General features: G+C 42.4%; 1 protein-coding gene across 5 annotated transcripts in view; it reads right to left on the bottom strand.

The window, feature by feature from the left end:
* Positions 1-17,757, bottom strand: part of GRIA1 (glutamate ionotropic receptor AMPA type subunit 1) — a 279,509-nt gene that overhangs the window by 20,178 nt on the left and 241,574 nt on the right. For 2 of the 5 annotated variants that reach the window (XM_039836664.1, XM_039836663.1), the window contains exon 15: positions 2,614-2,733. The exons of 2 other annotated variants lie outside the window; for them this stretch is intronic. Coding sequence is in view for 2 of the 3 variants with exons in the window: in XM_039836663.1 (XP_039692597.1) it covers positions 2,722-2,733 (12 nt within the window). In the remaining variant the exon portion in view is untranslated. Of the gene's footprint in view, positions 1-2,613; positions 2,734-11,169; positions 11,234-17,757 lie in introns of those variants that run through there. One more of the 5 variants, XM_039836665.1, reaches the window with a different exon arrangement.

Raw genomic sequence — 17,757 nt, 5'->3', positions numbered from 1 at the left:
GGAGAAAGACTCTGAATGCTGTTTGTTGCCTGAAAAGGAGTTCATATTTATGATTTCACTTACTCCACGTTGTGAGTTTAAATGTGGCAATTTTCAAGCTGGGAAAACAATTTCCATTAACAGATCTCAGAAATATGCGCTCTTTAGTCTTTTAGGTACCTTTTGTGGGCCAAAGCTTGCTCTCACTCACTCACTCTCTTTCTCATTTTCCCTCTCAAAAAAAAAAAAGCCAAAATGGAACCTGGGCTTGAGAACACACAAAGGGCTTTGATTGGCCCTGAGATTCTTCCCAAGGCAAGTTCATTGCAGGAATATACAGTCACTGCCTTGGCTTCACAAACCTTCCATGTTGAGGGACTAGAGGCAGAAAGAATCAGCATGGGGGAGGGAGGGGTGTTGGTGCAGGGGCAGAGGGGGAACTGCCCTGGAAGGGGAGGTATGGGGAACCGTTGAAAAGGAAAACAAAGTTTGGTGTTGTCAAGTTCTTAATTCTCATTTCTGTTGTGGGTTATCAGATCATGTTTGTTGTTGTTGCTTTTACTCTTTAGAAATCAAACCTCTATTCTTTGTTACCCTTAGACACAGAATCTAGTTTGGGGTCGGTAGTGTTAAGAGGTTTTTGGAGAAAATGGGTAATCCTCATGGAATGAGCCCCACAATGGGAAATGTGGGGAAAGTTTATGTCTGTCCTATATTGGTGAGTGTATGATCTCACGAGCAGATCACAAAACGGACTGCCTGAAAAGGCATTTAGTTATATTTTACTTTTAAATGTCCCCCTTCCTGAGTGATTCTCTGGGCTTGAACTCTGACCCCTCATGCTATAATATTGTTCTAGTTGATTGGTGTGTTGGCTGGGTCTCCACAAATAGATTGTCAGTTTCCCAGAGCAGAGACGATGGTTCCTGTGTTTTTAGACCCTTCCCCATGACATTTAGTATAAGACGTCCCATGCAGTATAAAAGATTGAGAAATACTTTTTCTTTTTAATCAATGAACAAGATCCAAATGCAATATCAGCTTATATGTTTCTCACTTAGCTATCTGGCAAACCTACCTATCTGGAACATAACAGGAAAGAACCAGAAAGTGTGCAGAGAAAATGCACAGGATCCTAGGATATCAATGTAGTTAACATTTGTTTTTAGTGAGGGCTCATTATGGGCTAGGCATAGTACTGAGTACTTCACATGCTTTATTTCACTTAATTCTCACATCCCTCTTTGTTTGTCATGTTATTACTCTTTCTATTCCACAGACATTCATAATTTGCCAAAGGTTCTAATGCAGCTCTGTGTGACTAAAGCCTATGCATGCAACCACTGTACTCTCCAGCTTTCCAAAGATGGGATACTGTTTGTATTGATCCCCTTCAGTGCTCACTTAGGCCCTTCTCCCCTATACCCCCTGGACTTACTATTTTTTAAAAACTTTTACATTGCACAGTTTTAACACCCAAAGATTGTTATTTTCCAAGCCCACAGTAGAGCAAAGGCAGCAAATGAGAAAAGCCTCATCACAGGCCATTTGATAAGATGCTGATTTACAACCTGACTTTAAGGAAAGGGCCAAAGCAGTCTTTTTCCCCCTCTTTATCATCCTCCCTCTTCTTCCTTCCTTCCTTCCTTCCTTCCTTCCTTCCTTCCTTCCTTCCTTCCTTCCTTCATGCCAGCTTCCTCCCTCCCTCCCTCCCTCCTCCTCCTCCCTCCCTCCCTTCTCTCTCTCTCTCTCTCATTGGTAATTGATAAAGATAGAATCCTCAAGAAAGATTATGTTCAACATTTTCAAAACAGAAGTTAAAGAGGTATAAATTTGATTTTTAAAGTGTCCTTCTTAAAACATTCCATTAAAAGGAAAGCCAAGAGCTTAATAAGAACTCAGATATCTTGAAAATCCAGGAAAATCCTCTTGAAAATCTAGAGGAAAGCAGAGGCTATCCTCTAGACCAGGAGTAGTTTCCAGATAGACAGATATCATGGATGAGGAAAGAGAGTGGAGGTAGGAGAACTGATGCAGGTGTGTGTTAACTGTTAATTTTGCTAAGTAAAAATGTTTAAAGAGAGCAACTCCCATCTTCCATCACCTTTCTCTAAGTGAATTAAAAATGCTAAAAAAAAAAAAATCAAAGAAATAAGATGGGCATATTTCAGGATAAAGGAAAGTCCTTTAGAATGAATGAATTTAGATGCATTGTTCTTATTTTTCTCTATAATTTGAATAAAAAACAGAACTTCAAGGATCCACAGCAAAGATTTTTTAGAAGGCTCAAAGGATGGTTATAATAATTACTTATTCAACAAATCAAGTAAAACTTTACTTATGCCAAGTCCTGTGCTTGGCACAGAACAAAACAAACAAGCATAACACAAACAGAATAGAACCAGATGTGGTCCTAATTCAGCAGAGTAAGAGTGATCTGAAAATTCCTAGATTCGGACAGATGTTCAGCAGAAGGGAGGTGATGGTCTTGGGTCATCAGAGCATACAGCTAGTCCTGTGGTCACCGACATGAGGACATGCATGGCATTTATTCTCCAAGAGGGTCAATGAACAGAAGAAACCCTCAATTACCTGAGCCCTGACCCTCTGCCACAGGAGCTGATGTGTCCAGAGGAGCATTCGAATCAATGAATTATCTTTGGAAGTCCTGGGGAGGAAGGAGTTGGAACTCTGGAAGGGTAGTCTTCAGGATGATCTTGTACTCACTCAAGTTCAATGCATTCAACCTTGCCACTGTGAAAAGCTTGATTATCATATATTTGTGGGGAAATTAAAATTTGGATAAAGCAGCCAAGGGAGATATTTCGGATAGTTTTAATTAGGCCTCAACTTATGAAAGGCTAAGGACTGAATTCTGGGCTTCAATTCTGAGAGAATTGTCTATACTTCTACTCTTTCCTTCCAAACCTTGAATTCAAGCATCCGAGGAGTGTGGGATAAAACCCTTGGAGTGTACACCCAGCCTGCAATAATATGCTTTGCCTCTCCTCCCCCAAAGGAAGCTTCAGTTTTAATCAGACTAAGCTGCTAAGTAACCTGCTCTTTTTCAACAAGTGTCTTTCTCCTGCTTCTCCTTGCACCTTGCTATTCTCCTTGACTTCTCTCCGAACACCTGGTTGCCCTGCAAAGGGCATGTTTCCCTTGAAATTTTCCTTGAACGCTTAATTTCTCATTGACCTTTTCTTTAAATTTTCCTGGCATCTAGTAATCAATTCATTGCTCTGTCTTCTATCATTTGATGTGTATTAGTCTCAGTCTTTTTAACTTGATTATAAATCCTTTGGAGCAAAGAATTGGTGTCTTTGGGTTAAATCCCTATGTATTTATGAGGGCCAAGTAAGTGTCAAGGACTGTGCTAAGTACTTAGTAGGCATAAAAAATTGAACGAGTTATAAACCTCATTCTTAAAGGAACGTATAGTCTAGTGTGGAGGCAGAAAATCTTCTCAGTAGTTTGTGGAAAACTATACCTGATTTAAAAATAAAAGATTATGGATGCACTGAGAAAAGAGAGAAGTTAATTCTGCTAGTGGCTGGGAGTTAGAAAACCTTTAGTGAGCTGGGAGGCAGGGGGCCTGGGGAGTGTGGCTTTGATGAGGGGAACTTCTGGGAGATGAGATTACATCATCTGATTGTTTCCAAATAGTGAATGTTATGGTAAGAAGTCAACACTTGTGGGCAAGGGAGATATGGAAGGTATGGAAGCAGGGAGAGACTTCAGACTGGCAGCCCATCTATACTCAGCAATCAGCCCTAAGTACACATGTATCAATTAATTAACCAAACGATGACTCATATGAGGGGAACAGACAAGATCAAAAGTTTCAACCCTGGATCCAACAATAATGGAAATAGCAAGTCACTGCAAAGTTAACAGGGCTCACTTAGAAACTATTGGTTTGTCAGTGGATTGATTGTCAGTGGAAGAGGAGCTAGGCTTTTTCTCTGGGATGCTGGAGGGCAGAATTAGATCAGGAAAATGAAGCCACAGGGACACAGATTGCTGCTCAAGCGATGGCAAACTTTGGAGCTGTTAAGGCTCTCTGGAAATTGCTATTTGAAAAGTAGCAATTTCATGGGACATTGTTGGTGGGACGACTGTTTGTCAGGAAAAACATGGAAAGAGTTCATGATCTTAATAAAAAGTTGGGATTCGATCAGTGGTAACCAAAAGGCTGGTTCAATGAGCCAAGCCAATTTGCAATGAAGTTTTCAATTATCAATGGGAAAATGAGGAAAGATAAGACTTTATAGTGAGTTTTCAGAAAGCTGAACTTTTTAATTTAAAGAGCAGTCCTCTACATGCAACTGATTATTTCCTTCTTTCATAGTGTTAATATATTTCTTCTCTTATTAAATGATGTTGAGAGATGGTAATTTTTTCTTTTGTTTCTTTTAATGTCTTTTTTTTTGGCAAAAGAAAATACTCTCAAGTGTTCCCCTTCTCACTGTTTCCTTTCTTGGCTTTTTATTGGTCATTGACACCTCTAGCCTGGAAACACTGGACTTTTAGGGGAAGAGACTTCAAGGGGCTCTGCCTTTACCCCCGTTAGGGAGAGTGCAGCTACTGACGAGTGAGGTTTAAAGGCTGTTAGGGGGATTGTGAAGGGTGGGAGTGTCCTTGCACTGGATTAACAGCCAGCATACAAGTGACCATGGTCATTCTAACTCTTCCTTACATGTGTCTTGACTGTTCCGAGGCCCAGGGCGCTCTCTCTGCGAAGAAGTTCCGGCCACCCCCTTTCTCCCTTTATACTTCTCCCTGAGCTGGCCAGGCTATAGCAGCCTCTCTTACATAGGACTGCAAAGGATGAGTCAACCACTTCTGCTAGGAGGGGGAGCTTGGGGAGAAACCTTCTTTGGGTGTTTCTGCAACTTTGCTGAGCCCAAACCAGGGACATTTTGCTGGGAGTGGGAGCCAAAGCCTCAAGCAAGAACCAAAGCTTGTGTGGCCTGCTGTGCCTGGGGGGAGGGCAGTGGAATCCAAGTCAGGACCAGGCATTTGTGGACCTGGGTCCCGGACAGCGCCTTCTCAATTGCTTTCCTTTTGGACAAGGGTCTGAAAGCCTCCTCTGTCTTTTGTCTAGTCTACAACACTATCAGTGTAGACCATCTAAGGTGAACACCATCACTGACAGGGCAGAAAGCTAACGGCCCGTAGGACTCTGTTGGCCCAGTAGCTTGGGGTGGTGGGTAAAGCGGGACAGGCTAAATAATGACCAAGCAGCAGGAAATAGAGTTAGTGGGATTAGGTCAGGAGCCTCAATTAAAATGCAGACATCCTGAAGGTGTACAGGTAGAGTCAAAGGTCCCTGCACCTGTGACCACTCCAGGTGGTTTTCCCTGTGTATACTCAAGAAACAGACAGTTAGTTCTGTGATTTCTCTAGAAGGAATGTTGGTCAGGCAGTAAGTCAGCCAGAAAACAGAAGTTTTGTCTTTGGTTTCTGACTTTACGAGACAAAAGAATTGGGTTAAAAAAAAAAAAAGAGGCAAAAATACACATATAGAGTACTCTCTTAACCTCTCCATTCAGAGAAAGATTCTGAAGATTCTGAAGGAAAGAGTCTGGAGGTCTGATTCGAGTCCCTCGCTCATCTCTGATCAAGTTATATGACAAGTCCCATAACTGAACCTAGGGTGACCAGCTGGTCCCCATTTGCCTGGGAATTTCCTGTTTTTAGCACTGGAATTCCCACCTCTTGGGAACTCCCTCAATCCCAGGCAAAAACAGGATAGTAGGTCACCCTAACTATGCCTCAGTTTTCCAATTTATAAAATGGAAATAATTACGTGCTCCTGCTCCAGCTGCCTGTAGCATGAGGATCAAATGAGGTGCTAGATGTGAATGTGCTTTGAAATTAATTCTGGACAAATGCAGGTTTCTGGATTGGCCAATAAAGCCACACCGTCATGTGTTGGCACATGCCCTACCTGGCACACTTTGCCACTTTGTGAAACTCTATTCATCTTACGAACTCTAACATAGGCTGTTCACTGCAAATTCTCATGCAATGTCCCCAAGAAGAATGAATCAAGACTTCCTTTCCGTCTTGCTGTATTTGCATGCCTTATAGCAACAGACTCATCACTCCATTATCCATTGTCAGCTCCTTCATCCTGATCGGGAGCTCTTCAGTGGTAGGGATGCTGCTCCCATCATATGAGCGAATACAGTAGCTGCTTGATAAATGTTGTTGAATGAAGGAATGATTTAAGTTTCTGAGATGTGCATTGAACCACAGAAGTTACTTGAACCTCCAGAGACTGCACACTAGTTTTACATGTGTGTTACATATTTCCAGCCCGGTAACTTGCTTTAAGGCTAAGATCCCTGATACAGTACGGAGAGCTGGATGGGTATTGGACCCCACCAGCAGGGATTCTATAGACAGAAAGCATTTCAGAGGCACACGTGATCCCTAGCCCACCCCATATTGTGAGAAGCAGGAGTCAACAGTTCATTTGCAGCTCACAGTCAACCATATCTTGTCCTGTAATGTATAATCATGTGCCAGCAGCAGTAGGCACATGCGTCTGTGTCAGATACCTTGGAGATACTTGACAAAAGGTATTGAAGAAAATGAATGAAAATCTCCCCACAATGAATGTAGGCAGTAGAAACACCATTCAGGACAAGAGCCAGCCCACTGGTCTCACGTCAGTCTCCTCGGGTTCAATGAAAGGAAGAAAAGCTGGGCCAGTTCTAAAGACTGGCCACTGAAAGGCAGACGTCAATGTGAACAGAATGCTGGGCAGGCCATCAGGACCATGATTTTCTCGTGGACTTTAAAATACATTGGTTCATAAAGTTGGGGATGTCACCCTCCAGTGATAGAGGGTGGCTTCTGAGGAAGAGAGGAACACTCTGATCTTCTAGGTCTCTCGCCCAGCCTGAGCCTGACTCTAGCTCTTAGCCCCCCTTCTTTCTCTCCCTTCTATCACTTCCAGCCCCTCAGCTCTTGCTTCAGCAGCTACACTCATATCTGTATTTTCTAATGAGATTCCACGAGAGACTTTGTTTGATAAAATGATTCCCTGCTGAAAACAGCAATAACAAGATTGAAAAAGAGCAGAAGAATTACCCTCCCCTTCACTTTGTACTGTGCACTTGCTGTATCTTTCACCTGAAGTACCCTTCTCTCTATTTGGCTTATAAATCTTCTCCCCACTGGTTTAAGGTGCTGTTCAGGGACAGCTGCCTCCTTCTAGAGGCCTTCCCATAACTCCCATCCTGGGGAAGGGCAAGATATTAACCCCTACCTGCATGGTTTTCCCACCGTGCCTTGTTTATCTATCTATTGATCTGCGATCTGTCTTTATGGTACTTCCTCTTTTCTTTGTTCATCATTGCTGGCTTTTGTCTTCTCTCTTTCCTTCTATCTAAACTGTGATTGCCACTCAAAAAAATTGAATAATTTAGACAAAAATTGAGATTTCTAGTTTCTTATGAAAAACCAGAAGATCTGGCAACATTCTCACATGGCTATATTAGACCAGAGTGAGTTGAGGCTGTCCCCTCTAGACAGGCATGTCCTTGTGTTTACTAAGTCCCCTCATTTCCTGTGATCTTCCAGAGACTGTCTGGGAAATTTTCTATTTATAATATAGTATAGTGGATAAGGGCATAGGCTCTGAAGCTGGACTGGTTGGGTTCAAATTCTGGTTCTGCCACTTACCAACCGTGTGACCTTTGACAATTTACTTAACCTCTCTGTGCCACTGATTCATTATCTGTAAAATGAGGTTCTTCATAGAACCTACTTCATTGGATTCCGGTCAGTGTTATATGAATTAGGGAAGCATATGAGGACTTAGAGAGTTTAGCCATATATAGAGAGTGCTCAATAAATATTAACCATAATCATATTTACTGTAATGTTTGCACTGTGGTTTTGTTGCTTAGAGCAGAAGTGAATTCCTGATGCTCATGACTATGAAAAATGAGGAAACCACATAAAGGTTTACCCCTGATCCATTTCACTCACTTTCTTTACCTGGCCCCTCAGGGCATTTGAATTTGCAGTGCTTGCTTTAGATAACAAATCTTGGGAGTGCCAATGTCATAATTTATTCATCCTTGCTTTTCTTAAGAGTATTCACTTTAACGCTTTGAAAGTACTATACTTGAAATGTTGGTAGAATTAAATCTCAGGAGCATAGTCATGTTCTGGTAACAGCCAAAGAGACCACGAATTAAAAGTCGATTGGTTTAATCGTGTTAGATGGTCTCTACAGTAAGACTAGTATTTCCTGGTTCTCGTGAATCAGACAGATCAGACACATCACCTGATTTGATAACATTCTCATAAAGTCACCATGTACATGGAAGTTGGCAGGGTAGGAATCACTCTATGGGACAGGCAATCGATAGGAGATTCTTACATGCTAGAAATTCTCTTAGGTTCTGTGAGACAGTTGGCCCTTCTTCACTGAACTGTGCTTGAAATATAGATGGAGAGAAGAAGGAGTCAGGAAGAGGAAAGATCTGGAGTGGGGGAAAGTCATGATGTTTGTGGGCCACAAGGAGACTGTCTCAACTAGCGGATTTCTTTTTAGCATTCCTCCGGAGGAATACATTTCATTCCCATGGGAATAGAGAATGTGATTGAGAGGTCGTTATGTTCTTTTTCTGCTAGGTGTTTGCGCTGGCGAGGGATGAATAATGCATGTACATTTCCCCGCCTGACTTTCTTTTGTTTAGATGCTCTGCTGACTTACTACCTCCATCTAGTTAGAAGAAAGTTGGTGCCTTTTCCCTAAAGTTGGTGCCTGTGGTTAGGGATTTACCTGGGCCCTTGCCCTTTTTCTCCCTGAAAAAGAGGCTGGTTAGATATGATTATTGAGCCATGATCTCAGCCCATGGAACCATTCATAAAACGTTACTAGAAGAGATGGCTCAGTATTTCTTTGTAGGGGATCAATTGCTACCCGTTTCCCTGCCATTATTCCTGCCCTCAGAGATCAGGCTTTGCTCAGGAGCTTCCTGCTCTCATGTAGATGGAAGCAATGTGGCTATTAGTTGAAAGTTTGGGGCACCAAGTATAAAAGGGAATAACACTACACATCTGAACATTTCTGTCTTCTAGTGTCCTGAAATTTCTACCTCATTGAAATGAAAAGAAGCCTGGAGTGGTCTGGTCCAGAGAAGGCAACCATTGCTTATTTGGGTCAGGTCCTCCAACTAACCGAATAGATAGCAAGCACTGAGGGGAAGCAGAAAGGGAAAGTGGGTGGTGGGGCAGGAAGAAAGGGGATTAATATTCGAGAATTTCTTTGGCAATATGAACTCTTCATAACTGATTTCATTTATTCCTAAAATAATCCTGTGAAGCTTGTAGTAGGATCCCCATTTGGAAGATGAGAAAACTAAGTAATCCTCAGATAAGCAGTGATAATTAGCACTTCTTAGTCACTTTAATATGTGCCAGGCACTGTGTTAAGCACTTCATATGATCTCATATAATCACTTAACAACCACTCAAGTGAATGCTAACGTTACCTCCAGTTGTTATATTTGGGGAAACCAAGACTTAGGGAGGTGAAGTAACTTGTCTCAGCAACTTTTGCCATTGACTTGCAGACCTGGGATTGATACTTAGCCCTGACTTCAAGAGCCTAACCATCAGTCAGTGGTCTGTAAGGCCGCTTGCTACTTTCCCAGGATCACATGGCTGTAAATGTGGGAGGCAGGGTTTGAAGAAGGGTCTGATCAACACCAAAGCACATTTGCTTCCCACACCCACAAGCCCTGAGTGGCAGACCTGGGACAGGTATCCAGACTTTCTCCCTCCTGGTCTGCCTTTGTATTAGAGCAGCTGCCTTCTTAGAAAAAGGTAAAAGACTGAAATAAAGTTGCTGATGAGAGGGAGGAAAAAAAAGAGACGCTATTTTTGACAACAGCAGCCTCTTAAAAGGAAGCAGCACACACTGTGTATCAGCGGAAGAAAGCTGTGCTTCTGCAGGCAAATCAGAGCCTGCATCCAACAGCCGTTCTCGCCTGGGTAAAGGCCATTAGTTTCCCGTGTTACTCATCTCCCCAGATCCATCCTTGCCACCTTGCTCTGGCCACCTTCCTTCTTTCTCTCTCATGTGCTGCTCTGCTGTTATGAGCCCCTCAAGCAAGCATGATAAAAACGAAGCCCTAACAGGAATAAGTGTGCGTTTGTCTTTGTGATTTCACCAGGATCCTCCAAAATAAATCTGCACTGTGGAGCTCCAGCCTACCCTAGTAATTCAAGAGGGGGTGCTTTGGCTGTGGAGGCCACCTGGTGCCTTATCGCCCCTGATGTTTTAAGGATGCCACCTTAAAAGGTGGCAAAGGTAGTAAGGGGTGCCTCCATTAGCACAGAGGTGGGGATGTGCAAAGAACTAGGGTTTCAGAGTTAGGCTTTGTACTTAAACCCCATCCTATGAATCACTTTGAGAACCTAAGCGAAGTATCACCTCTCTAAATCTTCATTCCCCAACCTGAGAAGGGTAAACAATAAAAACTAAATCGAAAGGTAGAGGGGAAGATTAGTGCTTGAATATTCTTGGCACCCTGGGGACATGAGCACTGCCCGGCACACAGTAGGTGTGACATGAATGAAAGTCTCCTTTCTAACCTCCCCACCTCCACCCACTTCTAGTACAGTCATTTTTAAATGATTTCTTTTCGTTGTTGAAAGGAATCAAAATCTCTATAGAATTTGGGCAGCATAAAAATCTTTAGAGGTGTTTTGGGTTCGATCTGTCATGGGCAAGCAGGGAAATTTCATACTCCTTGGAGGTGCCCTCTTTTATTTTTAGGTGTAGGTCAATGACATCAACCTGTGGTATAGTCCTGGTCCTGAACAGAAGGACAGGTGTGCCCCACAGATGCAAATGGCACAGAAGGGAGGCAAGGATTCCCTAGGGAATTCAGGCAGAGACGACAGAGAGCCACTACCCTTTGTGGAAACTCAGTTTTCTTATTTGTATATTGGTTGGGTAGGACTAAATAAAAGTGTGTGTGTGTGTGTGTGTGTGTGTGTGTGTGTGTGTGTGTGTGTGGGGGGAAATAATAAATGATGCTTATTTTCCAAATAATCATTCTTTTCTCACAATTTCCCTCCTTACATCTTACATTTTTGCCTAACGGTTGAGAAGAGGTTCTGGAATCAGGCTGCCAGGGTTGAAAATCCAACACTCCCATTTTCATGCCAGGTAATCTTGGCCAAGTTCTGGAACTTCTCCATGCCTCAGTTTTCTGAACTGTATGATCAGGATGAAAACAATACTACATTCACAGGGTTGTCATTAGAATTACATAAGCTAAAGCACATCAAATACTTCATAAAAGTGCCTGGGATGAGTCAGTGCTCGATGAAGAGGTTTTGTTAACAATAGGTCTTATCATCACCACCACAAAAAATGCTAAATCAAGCCTTTGTCACCCCGCTGCCTGGTCTTTTGCACTGGGCTACTGTGCCAGTCTCCCAGGAGGCTTTCTTGGTACTCTTTCTAGTCCATCCCATGTGTCCTGACCTGAGAAGCTTCTGTATTGATGCAGCTCTCCTTTGGCAAACCTCCAGTCTCTATTCAAACGTACACGCACGCACACACGCACACGCGCGCGCGCACACACACACACACACACACACTCTCTCTCTCTCTCTCTCTCTCTCTCTCTCGCTTTTGTTCTCTTTCTGCTTCCCTCTCTTTATTTCTCTCTCTCTTTCATCTCCCTACTCTTTCTCTTTCTTCTCTTCTTTCCAGCTCTTCAGAGGATGCAGGCAAATCTAGCCTTGCTCAGAGGGCTTTGCCTCTGATCAGGCCTGACCTGGGTCACAGAGTTCATGGGGTTACCATGACAACGAGCATCCCTGGTTACCCATCAGAAAGCGAGGACCAATTGAAAGGGACTGTCGTTTCCCTGGGACATACTGTATTTATTCTCAGCAGCAGGCCCTGTACCAGTACTACACTATGGGAAAAGGGTGGGAGGAAGAGAGAGAAAGAAATATCAGGGTTTTATGTTTTTAGTGTGTTCTCTGTGGGGGAGGACCACAAATTGTTCTCAGAGAGAGACATTTTATTTCTTATGAAGCCAGCGTGAGGTGCTGAGGGTCGGGCTCATGTGCATTTCTGATGAACACAGTTGATTTCACAAAGAAGAGAAAAATAAGTTACTTGGCTCAAAAGTGAGTTCTTGGTAGGTCTAATGGGAAGGAGGATGAGGTGGAGAATTATTGTTGATGAGTATTCTCCGTCACAAGCACTTTATGCTAGTTTATCAAAACTCGAAGCAACTGCAATGAATTATTATTCCAATTTTACAGAAAAGGAAACAGAGGCTTGTAAAGTTACAGTGGCTTATTAAGCTAGGGCAAACTGCTGATAGAGTAATGGCCTTTGAATTTGAATTGAGGTTGTTTGACTCCAAGGATTATTGTTGCAACACCATTCAATGCAGTTTCCCTGTCATGCTCCTTATCCTTATTAGTCTTCTTTTTCTTTCAGAGTGGACTTGTCCTCATATTCTGCCATCTCTGATCACTTATACATCTCTCTTCCCCGACTATTTGCCCTGTTTTCCAAAGTGGACTGCTGTGTTCCTATAAGAGAACCACCTGGGGGACTTGTTAAAATGGCACATTTCTGGGTCCCACCCTGGACCTGCAGAATCAGAAATCTCAGGAATCAGAGTCTAGAAAGGGGCATATTTGAAATCACATTCCCTAGATAATTTTGATACATACTAAATGTTCTTTAGAGCAATAGATTCAATACCACACAAGGCAGCACTTGCTTATTTGTTTCCCCATTACATTCTGGGTCAATGTGATTCACTAAAGGCTAAGAACTCTCTTTACAGTCTTTGTAACACTAAGATCAGTGTTAGCCAAAAAAAAAAAAAAATTATTTAAGAAAGGCCTACTGAACCAGCTTTAAGATATAATCATGTCCCATAGTCCCAGTGTGGAGGTGGGCAACTAGGAGACCATCAACCCCTGGAAGTGAGGACTTCCCCCAGAAAACCTTGTGATATCGCTTCCTGAGTCATAGCCTTAACCTCCTCCCTTCTTTCTTTAGCTAGTTGCCAATACGAATAAGTGCTTTTGATTAGATATTTTTCAGCATAGTGTGTGTGAAGGAAGAAAAAATGCCAATGAGTCTAAAATACAGATGAGCAATTTTCAGCTTATGTCCAAATAAAACAACTAGATATAGGTAAGTTATAGTCAATGCAGTAGGAAGATGGAAGGGTGGTGGGCAGCCTCCATCATTCTTGCTCTTGTACCACAAATTCTATATCCCTTCCAGTGGTGCCTTTCTTAACCTAGGCATTCCAGAGGTAAAATCGAGGAGGGGGCAATAATTCTGTCTGGGAGGTAAACCCCATATCTGTCCATTTTCTGTCTTTGCCAGAACCAGGTTTGTACCTGGTCAGGCCTTAAGCAGGAGCACAGAAGTCCCAGAAAGCTCACATTAACAGACTTCTTCCCAAACTACCAAGTACTAAAGGCCATGACTGATGACAAACAGAGCCACTTCTTCCATCTGTCCCCATCCCATTATGACCTGTGACCACATTCATGATCTCCTACCAAAATAACCACAATAGCTTTCTAAATGACCTCCCTGCCTGTAATCCTCTCTCTGATTCATGTTGCAAATCACTGCCAGGATAATCTTCAGGAGCCTGTCTGATTATGGTCCCCCTAAATCAATGGGCTTCAGTGGCCCCTACTGACATCAAATCAAACATACAGAGATGTTTGAAATCCTTCACAGTATGACCATAACCAATCACTCTTACTCATTCATGCATTCTCTAGTTAAAGTGGACTCCTCGTTGTTCCTGAAAACAAGCCCTATGTTTTCTCATTTCTGTGCTTACTCGCTCCATCCCCTCCATCTGGAGCACCCTCTTCCCAATTCTTCAGAGCCTATATCGAATGTTACGTTTGCTTAAAGCCTTTGCAAATCCTGACATTCAAATGTTGACTCTCCTTTTCTTGAGTGTTTCTAACTCTCTTAAAGCATTGGGTAGAATAACAGGTGTCTATGTAATTCTGCTTATTAACCGTACTTGATTATGCATCATTTAGGGGTGGAGACTGCATCTCTATCACCACTGCTGCCTAAGCATTTTGCACGGCGCTTTGTGAGGAGGGGGATTCAGAAAAGAATCTGTAAAGCTGAAGGGAAGGCACAGGGAGCAGGTCTCAGACCCTCCTGGGTGTCCATCACCCATTAAACTGTAGGATGACACTGCATTGTGCTCCTGTCCCCTTGGCCCATACATCTGGCATGAACAAGACACATGACAGAAGACAAACGTGATCACAGAGACAAGAGAAGACTCCAAGTAACACAGTCACAGTTAAAGACCACACTTTGACCAATGTCTTGATTAGAGCATAACTCTTAGCAACTCGATTAACTTCCTGGTAGACAGTTTATGAAGGAGAATCATTAGTTAAGATTTTAACTCAGGCCAATTTGTTGTGGATTCCTTCTTGGGTCAGTAAAACATGCCCGCTTACTTAGGAAATTTTAAAACACTGTCTCTAACTGAAGGGAGTATTCATCATGACAAAGAAAAGACACTTCAGTTCAGACCAGAAGATACATTTAGCTGGCAACAAAAGGGCCAATAGATAATAATTAGCAGATTTACCAGTTACCTTTCCCTAGTGACCATCATTGGCTGCGTCGGTCTTTATCCACAACCTAAGGCCTTGGAAACATAACTCAGCCCCTCGCCCAACCCCAAACATTCAGTGACAGCCAACAAACAGCATCTGTTTCAAAGAAACACCACCTGTCCAAATGGAAAATCAAGCACTGAACCACCTTGCTTCATCAGAGTATTTGTTTCCAGAGCAGAAAAAAGGGACCAAAAAAAAAAGAAAAACCTCTTCAAAAAACAACAACAACAAAACAAACCCATTCTGTCACTAACACGGCCTTTTAACGCTCAGTAGGGACCATGACATGGCTTCTGCCAAGTACACTTGGCAAGTTTTAGAGGAACATTTGGGCTTTAGATATCAGTGCTCTGACCTTCTAAGGCAAAGCTGGATGTTCTGCCTTGGAGAATCTGGAGCTTGTTCTGGGCAGGTTAGAAGGAGCAAATGCCTCATAGGTGTGGGGAGGTCTGGCTTTATGGAGAGCAGGTGGTGGAGGAGGACTGCCAAGAAGGTCTAGAGCACATCTGCCTGTGAGGACAACAAAAGCCCCACCTTCTACAGGGCAGAGCAAAAGTTTGTAACAGTGCCGATAGCATAGTAAAGCAGCTTCCTGTAGCACAGATACCTCTTTTTGAATTTTTAAAAATTTGTTGTCGATTACAGTTGACATTCAATATTACTTTATATTAGTTTTATGTAGTGTAGACACTTCTGAGGGGTTTGCATCTTTGTAAAAGGCTGAGCAGTCTTTAAAAATATTTCCTACAATTCTAAATAATTTGAAGACAAAATTGGTTTCTTCTGCCAGATCATCTTTAAGCATATATCAGCCTTTTCTCTGTGAGACCTGAGGAAATGTGTACTGCCCTCCACTCTCCTCACATTCCACTTCTATCGTGCAGAATGGCTTCCTGGAATCAAATCAGTGGATCCAAGATTGCTAGAGTAGACGCATGTGTCTATGGCATTTGGTTTGTAATGACTCTTGGGGATTTAACCATGCCTTGGGGAAACGGCACTATTTGGGGCATGTGAGGCAGAATGATAGACACCTGGCTGGGGAGTGTTTGGGGTGAGGGTGGGAAGGTGTTACTCATATTTTCTGTAGCCATTTTGCAATGGTATGTTTCATGGAACCTCTAGACTATTGATGGCCAGGGTGATTCCTTTTAATGTAGAGATGAAAAGTAGAATCTCATTGAGGGAAGAGGGACTTTCCCAGGCCAGAAACCCATGGCCCTCTTAGGATGAGTGCTTTTCTTCTTTTTTTGAATGAGGAAGCCCCGTGGCTAGCATACAGGTTGCCACTGGAGAGAAAGGAGCACTGGGAGAAGCTGGGAGCTCGTGGGCATCCTTGGCGGTTTCTTGACTTGCACATCGACCATCCGTGATCTATATCTGGAATATGTTCCTTACATTTCTCTTTCCCTCTCTCTTGCTCTTTTTCAAAATCATTAAGTGGCTTGTCATATCTTACAGAGATATAAGCAAGAGAATTAAGTTTTTCTTTATGACAGAGTTGAATTATTTAAACATTTATTGCAGAGAGAATGTTTGGGTATGCAAAACCCATAAAAGCAGTGTTACTGCTCAAAGAATTGGTACTCAAAAAAGTGGTGTGTTGAAATGAGCATCTACTATAACTGTTGCTTTTAGAGTGGTGAGTGGATGGATGCTCAGGGCTCCAGAGTCTGCTTTTTTATTTTTGAGTTCATAGTTATTGTTTGACCCATGTGAATAGGTACCATGAACCTGGCATAAGTCCAGTCTCTTGCCTTTCATGGAGCTGTCAATCATAAAATCCAGCACAGCGTTAGGGTAAGTTATAGCCAGAGCTTCTGGAGTCAGACTGGCAGCTGTGTGAACCTGGTTAGATAACTTAATTCTGTGCCTCTGTTTCCTCATCTGTAAAAAGGGAATAATGATACTTCTTAGGGATGTTATGAAGATTATATGAGGTAATACACATACTACAGTATGTAGCATATAGTAGGCACTTACAGAATGGCAGCTTTCATTATAGTGGAGAGTCATTTGAGTGCCGCATGACCTGGGTTTTAGGTTCCTGTCACTCAAACATCTAATATTTTATGAGTTTGTCACCTTGTTCCAGGCACCTGTGCGTGGGATGGGGTAGCAGAAGTACTCTGTTGATTGGACAAATCATGTCCCTTCTCTGTGCTTTGCTTTCTTAACTTTCCAACCCAGTATTTAGATCAAATGATATCCTTGACTCACAAAGCCTTCAGTAATTGTAGGACTGCAGCATCATTGATGTCCCTGGGCTTGTAAGAATGCATTCTCTACTTTCAGCCTTTCTAGGGTGATGGTCTCAGCTTTCTGGGATAAAAGTGTCTTTCTTGCCAAGTTCTATCCTCTGGATCCCCTTTGAACTTTGCCGAAACTTGTACAGAGTCTTTTAAGTTCTTCCAGGTAAAAATGCATGATTGATAAATACCAGGTCATTTGGTTTCCCTTCATTAGGTCTCATTCAATTATATCTGCACTCTTACAGACATCTTTATTTCCTAATTTTCAGACAATTACTTAAAATGTTCAATGTATTTTCAGATAAGGACAAAAAGACATTACAAAATCCTTCCCTATCTCATTCTCCAGTTTCAGCTGTATCTTTTCTCCTATTACTTGTGTTCCAGGAGCACGTAACTTCTCTTAGTTCATCCTCTGTACCATGATTTCGTACCTTAGAGTCTCTTTGCACATGCTGTTCCCTGTGCCCCGAGAGCTATTCTCTCCCTGACTCCCACCCCCACCCCGCCACTTCACCTAGCTAACTTTGATTAATCTATTGGATCTCAGCTTAGAAAAAAGCATCCTTGGAAACATCTTCTCAGGTATGTCCCAACCATTCTGCACTCCAGATTGGACCTTGTTATCTCGGTATGTTTGAGATGGTCTCTGTCTTTTTGAGATTGTCTCTGTCTTTATTGTTCCTCGATTTCAATTGAATCAGCTGATAAATAGATTTTCATCTATTTATCCTGCTTGGGACTCATCATTTTTGAATCTGGGTATTTATGTTTTCCACAAATTTTAGAAAATTTCTTTCAAATATTGCCTGGACTCCATCCTCTCTAT

Source organism: Pteropus medius, unplaced genomic scaffold (genome assembly GCF_902729225.1).
Source record: "Pteropus medius unplaced genomic scaffold, Ma_sr-lr_union100, whole genome shotgun sequence".
Taxonomy (NCBI): domain Eukaryota; kingdom Metazoa; phylum Chordata; class Mammalia; order Chiroptera; family Pteropodidae; genus Pteropus; species Pteropus medius.
The sequence above is the reverse complement of the archived record's forward strand: the minus strand, read 5'-3'. Positions and strand labels throughout refer to the sequence as shown.